Raw genomic sequence first — 16,567 nt, 5'->3', positions numbered from 1 at the left:
TTTGAAAGCCATAGGCACAAATACTACACAGTTCATGTAACTACATCAGAGAAAAAAACCCCTCATTCCTCTGAGTACATGTGTACTTCTTATGAACAGCTAAAATAGCAACAATTTGACCCACCTTGAAGCAGTATGTGCTCATCTATATGTAAGTGAAATCAAGGAGAGCTGTGATCCACTAAGAGATGCTCTGCTGAGGATATCGTTTGCTGGGGGGTGGGTTCGACAAATCTCTGCACAATATCCACAAGATATTACAGATAACAGCTTGAACTTGTAGACTCTTACTCAGCCTTTACTCATGCAAACCGGCTGATAAAGACTACAGACCTACTAGACCCAGAGATCCCAGGTCTGCCGAAATGAGTAAGCCTTATTCACAGCCGTACAGACTTGCAGGTCAAGCCATCTAGCATTTTATACTGAAAAAGGGCAGAGCATATACATCAGGACTATCTTCCAGCTTTTTTAAAGTCAGAACAGCTCTGCCCAGAAAGCTCTTCTTAGAATGAAATATCGATTCTAGTCTGTTCTAGAGGTAATGAGAACCGTAACAAAGCCGTCTTATTTGCGTGGACTTCGGCAAGAGAAGTACTTCCAAACCCCCCAAACAGGGAAGTTGAAGTTACAAGAAAAGTTTCTAAAAAACCCTTTCCTGTTGCAACAAGCCAGGACAAAGAGGGTGAGTGACAGCTGAAAACTTAACCCTCAAGAGTGAGCGAGGGTTTGTTTTCCTTCTCTCAATGAATGGCTTCCTAATTTGAGGTACTCTAGCTACAGAGCCTCTTGCTGCCCCACTACAGAGCCCCCCGACTGAAATGTTAGAAGAGCTACGTGAAGTGGTCATAGTCTGAGGAATTTTCAAGACAAGATCCGCTATCTGCAGAAGAAACGGTATCAAGGGATAAGAAGGGCTCTAGGAAGGCAGAACTTTCATATTTCCTACCAGCGCAGGAGGTGTGAGAAAAGGGGCCAGCAAGAAAGCAGGATGCTTTTCCTTAGGCTAATTTCAGCCAGGCCGTATCAGTGAATGAAGGGGCTTTTTCTCCCCACATTTTCTGCTTTCCGCATCGTGCTCGCCTTTGCCCATCACAGCCACTCTGTCCTTCAGTCTTGCAGAGATCTGCAGATGCCCTGTGGAAGTGAATGTGGGAGTTGTATTGCAGGCATAGTCCTTGCCAGCTGGGACCAGAGGCTTTAGCCCCTGCCTTACTGCACGGGAGATGTTATTAAATTGCTTTTTCTGTCTTGGCGGTGAAATGACCTAATTATCAGATTGCATTAGTCTTCATCTCTTAAAGTGGCCAAATCTGCTTTGGTTCTCAAGGATTTTATTGCCAGCTGAAAATAACTTAATTGTATTGTACTTGCAAAGAAAACATGGTCTGGTAGAATCAAAGCAGTCGGTTTCCACAAGATGAGAAGAAATGCCATAAATAACACGTTGGCCTTTTTTTTTTTTTTTTGGTCTTACCATTTCCATGCATGTAAACTGGCATAAGTTAGCCTTTCTTCTCCAACCATTAAGTCAACTGGAAAAAATTCATCAGGAAAAGGTGGTTTCCCCATTCACAGCAAACCCCTGGGGTTTAGACATTAACTGGATCTTTATAGGTCTAAAGCTAGGATCTCCAAGGAAAAACGAAGCCATATTTTTAATAGCAGCAATGGGTAAATCCAATGAAAATTCCTCAGAGAGATGGTTACATGTTTGATAAGACTTGTGAGAGCAAATAAACATATTTTGTGCTTTACAAGCAAATTGGGTATACAGATGTGCAGCCAGTGACACAGTTATATTGGATAATAATGTGTTTGTTCATAGAAGGGGTGAACTAGGACATAGGAAATTGAATTGGTTTATGTATCTGAGAATAGTGGAACTCACACACCATTCACATTTTTTCCTCTCTTTTCCAGATACCTTGTGTTCAAAATCTTTGCTTAAGATTTCAGGCTGCCTTATTTAGTCTTATTCTAAAGTCAAATCACCAGCTAGTGACTATATTTTGAAAAAAAATTAAGTATATATTTTCAGTCTTTGCTACTGCAGATGGTGGATGTGGGAAGCAAGGTGAAGAGTCTTGAAATAATGAATTACAAACAGTAATCCATGGCTAACGGTGAGTGTATGTAACTAGCAATCCAACAGCAACCCAAGAAGTTCTGCCAATGAAAACTTATCTCCAACACTATGTTCCATGTGGTTCAATTCTCAATAAATTGAGATGCCTAATTTAAAGGATCTTCAATTTCCAGCTAAACTTTCAGCCCCAACAAAATATGATAAATACCTGTTGGTAAAAAGTGAGCGCTCTCAGCTCTCAACACATGCTCATCCCTGCAGGGTCAAAGGCCTTAAAATGATTAGGAAATGTTAATCTATTATTTAACGTACACATTGCACATTCTTTATTTTCTGGAAGCCTTGCTGTAGCAAGACAGTTGTATTACTGTTTAATGATCAATTATCACAAGTTAGGATTGTGGATAATCTTTCAGAAATTCAATAAACTTAAGGGACACCTGGCATCGTTTGTGACGTAGCAATATTCTGTATTTTTCCTTGTCCAGCCCTCAGTCAGCTGTGGCAATTTCTCCTCAAAGGTGGCAGTGGGGAATGTATGTTCGGATTAATGAGAAGGACCTTAGTATAAGTGATAGAACTGATCAAGCAATTACATATTAATACGGCTAATCTTTTCCTATTACTCTCAAAGTTATCTAATGATCTTCCATAGTTCCCTTTCTTTGGATATCTCAAGGGAAAGGGAGTTAATGGTTAATAAAACTTGCCGGAGTGGTGAGAACATGCCCATGGAGCTGACACAGGCAACTTGACAATTCCTGGAAGGAAAAGGGTTAAGAGCCAGCGACTTACACACACAAAATGGTGTGAGTACACTTTCGTTCTCTTCCTTACCGCTTCGGTTGCTAGTGTTACTGGCCTGCCAGAATTTCTAAAATCAGGATAGGCTCACGCTCAGCTGAACAGAGCAGGGTAAGAATATCTTTGTATTTCTCTGGCTTGCAAACTTTTGGTTATGCAGATACTGTACGGAAGCAGGAGGGCTCTCAAGGGAATAGGTGGTCATAGGTTTTTCTAAGAGAACCCTACTGTGGGCTGGCACCGGCCAAGTCGCCTACCTGCTCAAAAGCCCACGTGGTGCTCAGCCAACTTTCAAACTTCCACCTGCAGAGCGTCACTGCGCTGATAGACAGCGGCTGGGTCCCTCCCCTGTGGGCAGGAACGAAACCTCAGCCTCCTTCCTCGGGCGTTATCAGAGTTTGGCGAGTTGATCCTTGTAAATGGTCGTTAGCCAAGGTGTGAGGCTGGGTGAGCTGCAAGGGGCAGGGATGCGTTCCTGGTCTGCTTCTCTGCCCCTGCAGCGCCTTACCACCAACCTTCCTGTCACAGCAGCGTTCTGGTTAGCGAAAAAAGCAGTAACCTACCTTCTGGTGGTCTGTGCAGGATGAGGAAGGGGTAAGGATTGCAGTCTCGTGTTTCCTCTAATTCCACCATGGCTCTAAGAGGAGGGATGAAGCAGAGGTCTGCTTTGGCCTTTGTCACCGTGTGTGCCACCATAGGCGGAAATGTGGAAAATTTCCAGTGGGAAAGGGAGTGGCAAGAAAGAAAAAAAAGTCAACTGCCATAGAAAGAGCTAGAAAGATTTTGTCTTTTCTAAGCAAAATTAATGCAAAGTACATGCCTTTTCTGCAACTTTCCTGCTGACCCATCTGTATTGCACAGCTTGGTTCACCAAAGTGATTCAAGTTGGGCAGCTTCAATTTCTCAGGTGACAATTGGCAGTTCCTGAGAGGAAGATGATGTGAAATACCTGGGTACACGATGAAACCTGCTTCCAACAGCAGAACACTGTACCCAGAAGTGACTCAGAGAACCTCTGTTAAAACTCTACATGGTTTTCCTGCAATGCAATGTGCATTTCTGCTGGTCATCATTTATTATCACTGTACTTTATTACCGATCAGTGTATCCGCTCCAGTGAAAACTGCATTTATAAACTCAGAAGCATCTGATTTGCTTTAACACCGCATAAACTACTGCTCTTACTTTCTCACACTTTTTATTTTAGTATATTAGCTTAGATGCACATGTCCTCAGTGTTTTCTACCAGTTTGCACCAGAACGTAAGAATTTGCCTGGAGTCCATGGCCACAACGTAAATGACAATATCGGAGTTTATTTTCTCTCCTGGAAAGCAAATAAACTTTGCTAAAAACAAAGAGTTAGATCACTGGCCGTTGTGGAAGGAAAAACACGGCAGAAAACAAGCTGAAGTTTCCTGAGGAGCCAGCACTGTGCCTATTTACATCAAATCTGAACTTCCATCTTGGTGGCGGTGGCCGGGATAGGAGACCGGGTGAGCGTACGTGTGTTTGCGCTGGCGGGCGCAGGCGCTGTCGGCTCGGGCTGAACGCAGCAATTCCCACCCCGGCTCCGCGGGTGCCCCAGAGAGGGTCCCTGGGCTGCGGGAGCCGGTGTACAGCAGTCCCACCTTGACTGGGAGAGCCTGGGGACCTTTCCCGGCCATCACAGCACCTCTTCTCCCCCACGCCCGCGCTTCCCCGGTCAGGAAGCCGAGCCGAGCGAGGGCAGCCTGGCCGGGACGCGCTGCCCGGGCGATCGGGGGAGTAGGTTGTTGCTGGCACAAAATGGCAGTCCAGCCCTGCTTGTAACTCCTCCGTGGCTGGGAAGGAGGGAGACAAATTAAATTAGCTGGCACCTTTCTAAATTTCCCTCAAAACTAAAATTGAACAGATGAGTAAAACCAAACCAAGCTCAAATTGTTGGTTAAACTTCCTGATATTGTTTTTGACTGATTATTTGGACCAGCCCTCCAAGGCCCACCCGCTAAAACACCTCTGTCATTTGAAAAATCTGTCGTCAGAGAGGAAATAATCTTCAGCAAGTAAATGCCACAGCTTCCTTTCTTCTGCTATCGTGATCTTGTGCTGCTTATTTGCTTTTCTGATGCCATTTTGTGCCTCCAGGCTAAATTCTGCCTTTCATTTACACGCAGACGCACAGGGGAAGGATTCCTCAGCCCCCCTTGGGCATCCTGCATTAAAATTGGGGCCAAACTGCATGTCCTGTGCTCTGTTTTGGCCTGATCAAGATGCACAGACGGAGGGACAGGATGGCCACCGAAGGAGGCTCTCCCCTGTTTTGCGCTAGGAAATGTTGCACCTCCGAAGGCATGAGCCATGCGTTTCTTTGTAATCTCCCTAATACTTCAAAAGTTGGCTTTGATCCTCTGATATTATTTGAGCTCATGCCCAAACCCTATTAAGCAGCCTTGTGACAGAGACTAGAGGGGAAAGGATTGTGCCACTTCCCATCAAGTTTTAAAAAATCAGCATGGAAATTCGTGAGATGTCGAAGTCGCTGGCGCCCACAGTGCCTGTGAGTCCTGACGGCATCGTGGCCCGCCGGTGGCATCGCAGGTCTCAGGACGCCGGAGGTTTCCCAGGGCTGTGCTCGCTCCTCAGGCACGCGGATGGGCGCCGCAGGGAGCAGGTTGCCTGGGAGGGGCAGGGCTCGCTGCCGGTCCCTTCCCTGCCTGCAGACGGGGCTGGCAGGAGTTAGCATTTTCGGCAGTTTGTTGTTGGCGTAAAGCGATTTGCAGAAACACGCTGGTGGTCTGCAGCTCATGAAGAACGGGCTGATTACAAGAAGCCCACGTTCCTCCTCGGAGGCCCCAGACGAGAAAACTACCTTTATTCAGAGCAGCACTTCGATACATATTTCACTTTAATCTAAGCACACACTTAACTTGGGAGTTAAATGCCTACCGAGGCCATGGGTAGTGGCCTGGGGCAGAGGGAACATTCAGCACCCAGGTTCTGGCTACCTTGATTTGACAAAGGCCAGAGATCACATGTAGAGGCAATCAGTGGCAAAGAGTAAAGAGTGGAGAGAAAGAGAGAGGCACAAAGAGAGAAAGAGAATGAACAGAGGCTCGTCGTGTCGCCTGTTACAGTACTGGAAGGTGCTTCTGCTCTCTGACGGCAAAGGTGACATAAAAAACCTTTCCAGAACAGACCGGACCAGAGCACAACGGGCCGGCTTTGTTCATCTTTCCTGATGGGTGACTCCAGTGCTTAGGATCGAGTGCTAACAATGCCAATAATTTCTGGGTTCTTTGTTTAAAAAAAATTTAAAAAAAAATCCTCCAAGTTTACAGAGGTTAGAAATCACCAACCAGCTCATCTTTCCTTAATCACCATCTGTGACGCTGGTCACCAGAACCACCAGCGAAGCCAGGATGGGCGCACAATTAAGGTCACACTCTTCAAGCTCTGGCAAATTGCTTTTCCTCTGACCATACTTCACGGTAATTTTTTCAAGCTGAACTGGTTTGGATAGAATGAATGTCTGTTCTGAATCTTCCTTAGAAATGTCAATTGACTTTGAATCCTCTTGGAAGGTCCAGAGAGAAATAGAAGACTTCCAAGCATCTTTGTGCTTTTGGTGTCTGGAAGTGGCTTCTCTCACAGGAGAGAAAAGAAAAGAAGCAGATCTAGTTGAGTAATTTAATCTATATAAGGTAATTTACTACAAGGCAACACTTCAGTACTCAGTGCTTTTATTTTCCGGCACAAAAGTATCCTTGACCTTGCTCTTCTCTAGCCTCAGTTGTGTTTCAGCTAACTCTTGTAAGAAGACGCCTCCCTAAGGAGCAAATCTACAAGTCAAAGTCATGACTTCCTGTGCTCAAAAAAGGACCCAGAAGACGGGATCAGCTGTATGTATCTCCTCCCTTTATATGGCTAGGCTGTTCCAGAGCTTTCATCATCTCAAGTAAAATTAGCGCTATAGTAATTACCCTGGGCCAAATACACAGCTGGTGAAAGTGCACATATTTCAGAGGGATGAAACCTGAGATGGAATTGGCAAGCACCGTCCCCTTTTATTAAGGCTAACATAAGGAAAGTGGTGGGGGCTATTTCGGTCCCACATCCACACGTGCAGACATACATTCCCATGCGACGCTTCCGCTTCGCTGTCATTTTCCCTGCTAGAGCTTTGCACCCAACTTCTGGAGGATTGCTAATGCCAGCATAAGGTTTTCCAAATCATCCCTCCACACCTCTGGGAGAGACAATATCAAGGGAACTCTGTGGGTTTTGGTCTTCTGTACTACCAGCCGTAGGTTTGCTGGAGGGTGTTGAGAAACAGCTTGTGGCTGGCGGTATGTAAAAGTGTGCAGGGTTGATGTTTGGTGTGATTGTGAAGAATATTTGATAGCTTTACCTGGTAATTCTCCAAAAAGAAGGATAAAATGGGAGGAAAGAGAAAGAAGACCCAGTGAGGCAAAGCGTTATGGGCCCTCTAACAGAGTGGTTGCCAGCTCAGGAGTGGCACTCTGCTGTACCCTCTCAAATGACACAAGTGACAAAAGAAAGGTGGGTTTCTTACCTATGGAAAAATTGATCACCGAGGAGAAGAGGTTTTAACTGGTATACACAGTGAGTCATTCCAAGAATGGCAATAAAGTACTTACCAAATTTTGTTTCGCGACTCACATCCTACCACAGGTCACTCTGGGAACCATCCCATTGAAATTGGTGGGGTCACATTTACTTAACATGAGTAAGGCCCTTGAGCTGGGTGGGCAAGGAAGGTTTCCCCTTGGGTACACTCACCAGGGTCTTTTTTTGATTTCTGCTTGGAGATCTGACATGAGACCTACCCATTTGTGCGTAATTCCTATTTTTCATGCCCCATTTAGGGCATGAAAATCTATCACAATGAAGCATTTATCAGTCAAAATTTGAAAATTTATGACACACCCAAAAGGCAACTCTACCAGGACAAGGTGCTAGAGACACCCAATACAGTCGTTTCACCGAGCCACAGTATGGAGCAGCAGTTTCGGGGAAGCTTTGGGACTGTCTCCTCTCTACTGCTGTTTTGTACTCACATATAGGCCGTCAACTCATTTTGGCACCTGGACTAAGCAGGAATCGTGCCGAATGAACATCAGACCAAAAATAGTCCCTCCCGTGTCAGGCAAGCCTGAGAGACACCCTGTGATCAAAGATGGGGAAACACGAGGAACAAATACAATGCCCAGTAGTCACAGCAGACCAGCTGCCTGACAGTTGTGGAGCTTCCTACACACGCCGCTGCGAAGGAGAGTCTGAAGAAAGGATGTGAAGGAGGATGATGATATAGATGGTTCAGCAGATGTTTAATTGGAGCTACTCCCATGCGTGAGAGAACGCACGAAGCTGTTCAATGGAAAATGTGCGTTCAGAAGTGGACATGGCACTGAATATGAGATAATTATTCAGGCATTTCTATTTTGGAGCCCTTCTGTGTGTAGTTTTACATAATAAACGTTAGTGTTGCCTTTCTACACGCACACACGTTCCCTGGTCCAAACAAACAAGCAGCTTTTTGGTTCTTGTCACTGATACCTCTTGAAGTAAGTATCTTTGGCCGCAAATAGATCATTGCCCTATTTGAAAAGTTCCTAGTGGAGTGTAGCCAGTTTTGACTGGCTATATATACCTAAGCTGGCAAATCAAGCAACCTCTCAGCTTTTGCTTCTATATATAAAGAGGAACGATATAGAATAAATCAGCTGGACGGAGCACGTGTCAAATCAATTTTTATATCAAAATTGTTTTCTTTCTGAGTTTGATTTATTCCACTGAGCCAGACAAGGCAGCTTAGGCAGCCCTAACCTCGGGTCCCAAGTTTGCCTGGGGTGGTCAGGCAATACCAGGAATTTGCTGAAAGCAGGTTCTCCGCTCATGCCGTGGTGGTAACACCGCCTCTCTACGCGCCGCTTCAGAAGGGCCGGGAGCCCGTCGGCGGGGGCAGCACGCCGTGCCTCCCAAATCGTGATGGTTCTCGGACGCTGCGCAGCGCTGCCACAGCGGCCGCTGAAGGAGGGCTCGGAACAGAGGGACAGAGATGGGCGCTGAGCACAAGGGCTTCACATGGGAATTTGTGGCGCTTTGCTCCCGGCTGATGCTCTCGGGCAGCCACTCAGCGCCGTGCGGGTGAGAGCAGGGCGAGCTCCACCGGCCCCGCCGGGGCAAGCGGGGCAGGGCCGGGGTAAGCAGGGAAGGGGCCGGGGCAAGCGGGGCAGGGCCGGGGCAAGCGGGGCAGGGCCGGGCGGCCCGGCGCAGCGCGGGGCGGGAGCGCGGGCGCTCCGCGGGCTGCCACCAGGTGGCGCCCAAGTGCCCGCGGCGGCGCGGGCGGGGCGGGGCGGGGGCCGCGCGGCGGCGGCGGGGGCCGGCGGGGGAGGTGGCGGCTGAGGAGGGATGGAGCAGCCGCCGTTTGTGGGTGGCTGGGAGCGCCCGAGGAGGGGTTTGTGCTGGGCCGGAAAGATGCAGGGCCTCAGGGCCACCCCCGGGTAGGAAGTTCTTGGGCCTGTCTGGCAGTCCTAGGTGAGTTCGTGATGTGGAGCTCGGAGCAAACGTCGACGGGCCCGTGGCAAGATGGCCGCTGCAGAACGCCGAGCTTTCGAAGGAGCGACCGGAGCCCACAACGGAATCGCCAACCTCATGCCGGTTTTGCCTGATGTTTATCTGAGTCTCCCATCATCTCCTCGGCCACGAGACTGACCCCAAGAAAAGCTCTAAATTCTGGAAGTAGCTCCTGTGTTGGGATTTTCAGCCCCATGAAAACATTGATCCACATTTTTCAACCCAGACTGAAACTGTTACTGCTCCTTGTTTCGTTCTTGTTTCATTTCTCTCGTGCTTCCTCTTGTCTGCTTGGAAGGGAATTTGTCAAATGCTGCCCTACGTGGGCCTCTTGGGCCCACCACAGAGACACCAGTTCTTTCTGTTTGCAGGTTCCCAGCTCAAAACCAGCAAAGATTTAAGAGCTGAAAAAAGCTTACAAGCAATTTTTTCTTCCCACACAAACAATTCTGGCACCCTGGAAGGTACCTGTTATTTCCTGAAGTGAGGGTAACTGTGTAACCGTAATGCTTCAGGTAGGCAGCTGAAGTCAGACCTCCTGCACAGTGTGTAAGAAACAAGGGATAAACAAAGGGGTATATGTTATGTCCCACATCTGAAAATTAACTTCACAGAAAATATGCACTAAATGATACATGATAATGGGGAAGGAAATGCCAGCTGCCTTAGTGGTAGGCAAAGCTGGAAAAATAAATTATATAATAATCTCTTATTATATTCCCTTTGACATAAACTAGTCTTGACTCAGAACAATAGTGCTACTTTCCAAAAGAAAAGAACCGAGATGCAGCTATAATCGTGATACAGGAGTCCAATGCAAAGTGGTTTGTATTTTCTCTTTGTTGTTAAAATTTTGCTTCATCTGGTAAATTTTGTGGAAAAGACGGGAACAGGATGAGCAACTTCCAGCGGAGGCAGGAAGAAATGCCAGTTGCTGCCTCTTGGTGGCTGGGAAGAAGCTGCTGAACTTCAACCCGATGTATTGGCTTTCTGCTGAACACCAAGGAGCATATGCAAAGCTCTGGGAGAGCGGGAGGGTTCTTGTGCTCTTCTTCTTCACCTCCCAACTCACTGAACAGCCCAGAATTCAGCCAGACACTGACTTTTGGACTGATGGGCACTTTTAACCATATCATAAGGGATAATTCAAGGGTTAGGTCTGTATTTCTGCTGTGAGGATGCATGTGTTGTTACTTTTGTTGGGTTTCTGAGAGTCTTGCTTGCCTTTGCATTGCTCAGCTTTGGAATGGGGATGAATGAAATAAAAAAAAAGCCAAATGGAAAATGTTGGGAAACATCCTCATCTAAAAAAAGCAGATGGGTGAGGAAGATTCTCCCTCCTATTTAGCCAAAGCTGCTGTACACCAGTGCACTGCAAGAGCCTTTCCTAGGTCCTCTCCTAGGCAGGGAGGATGTAAGTACTGGCTCTACCAAAAGCGCAGTCGGGCCCCATCTAAATGATAGTTATGGAAGGAGTCTGCGCTTTTTTTGTGGTTGTGTATCCCTTCTACACCTCTGTCCACTCCTGTCTTCTCCAACTGGTGCTATCAAAGATCCTTCACCAGGGGAGGAGGCTGCAGGTTCAGTGTGCAAGCTCTGGATACAACACAGAAGCGTGTGTGTGTATGTCTGTGAGCAGGGATTTGTTTGGCTCATTCCTCCAAACAAATGGAGTCCATGCTAAGAAGCTTCCACAGAATGGATTTATAACTTTGTGGGTTTGCTTGTGATTTGGCATCTTTTAAAGTCAAAAGACTACTCTGCACCTTCTAAATCTTTCCATGACCTCCTAGTGCATAAGATATGGAAGCTTGAAACTGTGGCTGAAGGGAAGAAAAGTAAAATGTGCTCTCACAAGGTGTGTGGTAGAGGCATGTTCTTTATTTCTGTGTCTTTATTCATAAAAATGCCATGCATGCTTTACTGTACATCATTATACATAGTTTCTATACTGTGATAAATGAAATTAAAATATCAGAGAAACCCAGAAAAAGCCAGACTGGTTGAGACCAGTGGTTCACCCAGTATCCTGTCTCCAGCACTGGCTGGTATCAGATGCTGTAGATAAAAGTAGAAGAAACTGTATAGTAGCCTGTTACGAATTAACATGCCCAGGAGAGAAGTCTCTTCCTGACCCTCATCAGTTAGTGGCTGACTTATATGCCAAAGCATACATTACTGTACATGCTCACGTATTTATATCTATCTATACCAAGAAGCATGTGACAAAATGCTAAATCGACTCCTGGTACTTTCACTTACAGGAAAGTCATTCTGAGGAAAGAATTTTCTTCACCGCAAGAGGCTCACACAGTACATAACTGGGAGAGGGAAAGGCTGCTGAGATTTGCAGCTTAATAAGGGAAACTACTTTTACAAACAGCATCTGAGATATGCACCTTTTGAAGACAGTTTGGGGATTTTGATTACATATCTCAGTAGTATCTCATCTCTCTGCATAGCTTTACCCATGTAATTAAGCAAATACAGACGTTTTCTCCAACAGGCTCCTGAAAGCCACCACTACGGAGATTACACACAGATCTGTCGGTGCTTCACCTTCTCTGTGGCAGTGCTTCCTAATGTCTAACTTCAATCTCTTTGGCTTCAGCTTAAGCCCATGTTTTCCTGTCCTACTCACCAGATACAGGCAACAGATTGTCCCTGTCTCTTAATTGCAATTTTTGTGTTTGAGAACTATTTCTCAGTTTCCTAACCCCTTTCTGGACTGAAACACCTTAAGTTATTTCCCTTCTTCCTCACTGACATGTTTTCTAGATCTCCAGATTCTCTTCAAATTGCTCCATGTCCTTCCCAAACTGCAGTGCCCAACATCAAATAAAGTAACCAAGCCAAGAACTTTCAAAGACAGAGGAGTGTGGAAGGATTACTTCACATGTCTTGAAGGTTATGTTCTATTTTATACAACCTGTATGGTGATTTTTCCAACACCACATAAGTATTGAGACCCTTACACATTTGCCTACACTCCTTGCTGTTTTTTAGACTATTTCCCTAATGCCTGTCAGTGCTCGCTTCCAGGATACAGTAGGATGTTTTCTACTGTTGCTGATGATTCAGCATATAATATAGGCTAATTAATGAACTTTGGAATAACCACATTCCCCCAGGCTTGTTAATATGCTTGGTTTTACCTAAAGGAATCACATATATCCAAAGACGAGGGCAAGCAAGAGAGAAATGCAAAATACATTAAAATAATGCAGCAATACTACTATATGGAGTAAATTTCAGGAAAAAAAGATTCAGCATGCTATTTTTCTTCATTAAATGTGATGAGCTCATAAAAACTTTTAATTAGTCAGAATGATGTGAATGACTCGTCAGACCTAATTTTAGCAGCCTAAAGTTAGCCAGCATTTCCACAACAGTCATCTCATCTCCTTCAACAATAAATGGGGAGGGATGAACGTTTCCAGGATAAACACTTCCTATTGCTTTCAGCTCCCTAAAAAGCCAGAGTAAGATGGGATGAGCTCCCCTGTGAATACAGAAGAACAGTCCTGTTAACCAGAGAGAGCCTCAACCAGCAGGCAAACATTTAATTTTTTTGATGGCTGAGGTCAGGTGAGATAAATCCCATTTTAGGCAACCACAAATTCAGAGATAATTGTTTTTTACATTAGCATGATAATTAAACACAATGCAAATTAACTGTAATCATCAGGGGAAAAAAGCATGATGAGATATTGCTTATTGAATAATTACAGAGATGTGCAGAGCATGGAACTTCCATGTTGCAGACAACTTCAAAACATTAACATTTTCCTTTTTTCCAAATTGAGCTGACAGCTGAGTATGTTGAATTTCTCTGTGAAGGATCATTTTTACACAGCCATTTTAGATGAATAAAATTATTTCATTTTGACAAAATCACACTGTTTGGTCTCCAGATTGATCTTTGTCTTTTTAAAGAAGCATAATACACTAAAAAGAAAAGCAAGGCTGACATTCTGAAATGAAAGACATTTTCTATTTGAAATATTGCATAGCTCACTGTAAAAACATGATCTTCTCTATGAGGCTTAACCTGATTTTGCTGATTTTTATTTCAAACTTGAGGTCTCGTTTTGATTTCTGAACAGTGCAAATAAGCCAGTTTGGCCAGCCCTCCCAGCCGTCAGAGCCACGTAACAGAATCTCCATGCTGCCCCAAGCCAGCTGACATACCGCATACCTCAGGCTGCTGAGGGAGTGGTAGTTCTGGGAATGGCTCACGACTAGGAAATGAGAAAAGCTCTCCAGGATCCCACTGTGGAATCCCACAGGACTAGGAAGGGTGTAAGCAGGTTTCCAAAGCTACCCAGTAATACTGGGTTCAGTTATTCTTGCCAGTTCACTCCCTCCTACAAAGAACAGCCCCATAGATTCACCAGTGTAACCCTGGGATGAGGACTTCATTTGAACCGCTAGAGAGGTGCAATGAAAGAGTAATCGTTTGTTGTGATGGTGGGGGAGTTTCAGAGCCTCCTAGAGAGACTGGGAACTGGCCTTCCAAATAAATTAGGCAGCTTTGAAAAATCCGACCTAGAGGGTACACTACATTGTTTTTGTTCCCTGCCTAGATCATTATCTGTCTCTGGGTATGTCCAACATTGGTCCCTGCAGGGTAATAAAGTTTACAATAAGTTTGCTCGAGTACAGTAGCTGTCTAGTCAACACAAAAGTAAGCTGTTTTCTTGTGCCAATGCTAATCTGTTACTGATACCCACGCTAACCAGTATGAAGCTCCTTCTAGCAGCTCAGCAATGTATTACAATGTGGGCATGCTGTCAGCGAGGCTTATAATATAAATACTTGTACATATGAGTTCATTGTTTATATTCTAAAAGCTATGCTGGGAGAATTTGTTGGAAGTGATTTTAATTGCAGTAAAAAGCTAGATTTGGGACTCTATTGATAGCCTACTTAAGGTCACAGCTGCTTTCGGATAAGAAACTTCTCCGGAGGGTAGATTGACAGCTGTCACTGGGTCTTCTGGATCTTCACAACTGGTGATGAGAGCAACTGCACTAAATGCCTTTTGATTAGTACTAAATGACTTGATCTCCCGTGCTGACATCTCTGCTTCTTTTTCCCTTGTCTTCTCGGTTCGGTTCCATTCTTGCTCCTTCCGATCCAGCTGCATGGCACTGCAGTGAGGAGCATAAACTTCTGTGGTTTCTTCAAACTGTAAGCAATCCACCTTATAGTACTTTTTCTTTACATGTAAGACATCGTTAAACCTATGGCCCCAAAGAATCTCTCTGGGGACATATGAGCTTCTTGACTGATGTGAAGTTCCTGTTGAATCACCTGTGTAGACAAATGTGACCAAGATTTCAAAGTTGTCCTTGGCCAGAGCTTTCCGGTCTAGACCATACAAGGGGCTCTCACTATCAATTTCATGTACCACTGTCACTGGTGTGACAAGTATGATCTGGTCATTTAGCAACTTCAAGTCCTTGTATTCCATCGTCATTCTCCCTTCCTTGTCTTCCTTGTAGCGCAGAAGCTGAGCTCGTACAGAGCCTTCAACCATGTGATTTGGCCGGAAATCACCAATGCGCCACATGAGGCAAAATTTATCATCCCTTAAGCCTACTACGGCATAGTAGCTAAAACGAATGGTTTGAGCTCTTTTTCGAGCTGTGGCCATTTTAGCCAAGGCTGCTCCAATTATGAAGGTGTCAATAATGCAGCTTAATACTGACTGTAGGATAACCATGAGGATTGCAACAGAGCACTCTTCTGTAACACAGCGGTATCCATAACCGATGGTCGTTTGGGTTTCAAGGGAGAATAGGAACGCGCCTGTGAAGCTATGGACATTTGCAACACAGGGGGTTATTTCTTCATCATTGAATAAATCTCCGTGTTGGATTGCTATCAGCCAGAAGACTAGTCCAAAGAACAACCACGAAAGAACATAGGACAATGAGAATATCACAAACATATGGCGCCATTTGATGTCCACCAGTGTGGTAAATATGTCCACTACGTAGCTCTCCCATTCCCCAAAGATGTGTTTGAAGTACACATTGCAGCTGCCATCCTTGTGGAGAAATCGCTTCTGCAATCTTTTCATCCCCATTTCGGGGCTTTCTTGACAAGTGCCTCGGTAACTGATCTTATTTCCCTGTATGTTTACAGGCCTATAGCAACCGCTCGGTTCAGTCATCTTTCTCATATCTGCCTTGTGGCATCAGTTTACAGAACACACTTGTGGTCCCAGCGGCTATTTGTTTTCTTTGTTCATTGGAAATCTATGAAATAAAAGAAAAAGTTTATTTTTGTTTTAATTTCCTATGCCAGAACTCTGGAACACCAAATCTAAATACATGCACTCTGTGGCCATCACGAGCAATTTTCTGAAGAGTACAGACTCTGACATGCATTACACAACATAACTCAAAAACTTAGGCCTGGAAATATGAGGCAGCTAGAAAATCAACCAGTTAGACATGTCCATATCCATCCTAAAATGTGGTATGTAAATAAAAACAGAAATCAAAAACTTTTGTGGTGACCCCACTGTGAGGATCTCTTCTAATATTCTGGTGAAGTAGCATTCAAATGAGGATGGGCTCTCATGAGCAGTCACAGGAATGGCATGAACCCTCTTAAAGTTAGCCAAATAATTGAGGTAGTTAATTGTTTGCTTGTTTTCTCTCCATCAGAAGAAATGCCTAGGAAAACACCCTCATTTAGACATAAGACTTCAGTAGCATCAGCAGGCAAGTTCAGCGCAAATGTGTTTTAAGCAGAAAATCTATCAACCACACAATCATTCATCATTATTTGTGTTTCAGTATTGCCCAGAAAAACCTGGTCATGGAATCGAACTTTACTGGGCTAGTGCTACAGAGGCACATTTGTTCAATTTGTAGAAAAGTATTTACATTTCAAATGAAAAAGAAACCTCTCTGAGGTCCTGGAAACCCTTACAGATCATTCCTTAAAACAAACCAAAAAAAATCCATCTGCCAAAAAGTATTTACAATTTTATTAATGAGTTTGAAACAAACATGCAGTATGTTAATAAAATTTGTGGATGACCCAAATTTAGGAAGTGATGTGAATTAGGAGACTCCTC

At 44.8% G+C, this 16,567-nt stretch overlaps 1 protein-coding gene across 1 annotated transcript; it reads right to left on the bottom strand.

The window, feature by feature from the left end:
• Nucleotides 1-14,371: 14,371 nt before the first annotated feature.
• Nucleotides 14,372-15,661, bottom strand: KCNJ16 (potassium inwardly rectifying channel subfamily J member 16; the record flags this gene model as incomplete). The annotated part of the gene is made up of 1 exon (XM_082008209.1): nucleotides 14,372-15,661. One exon carries the CDS (start codon nucleotides 15,659-15,661, stop codon nucleotides 14,372-14,374), a length of 1,290 nt encoding a protein of 429 aa, XP_081864335.1.
• Between the last annotated feature and the right edge of the window lie 906 nt (nucleotides 15,662-16,567).

This window comes from Phaethon aethereus (assembly GCF_964289735.1).
Source record: "Phaethon aethereus genome assembly, chromosome: 18".
Taxonomy (NCBI): domain Eukaryota; kingdom Metazoa; phylum Chordata; class Aves; order Phaethontiformes; family Phaethontidae; genus Phaethon; species Phaethon aethereus.
The sequence above is the reverse complement of the archived record's forward strand: the minus strand, read 5'-3'. Positions and strand labels throughout refer to the sequence as shown.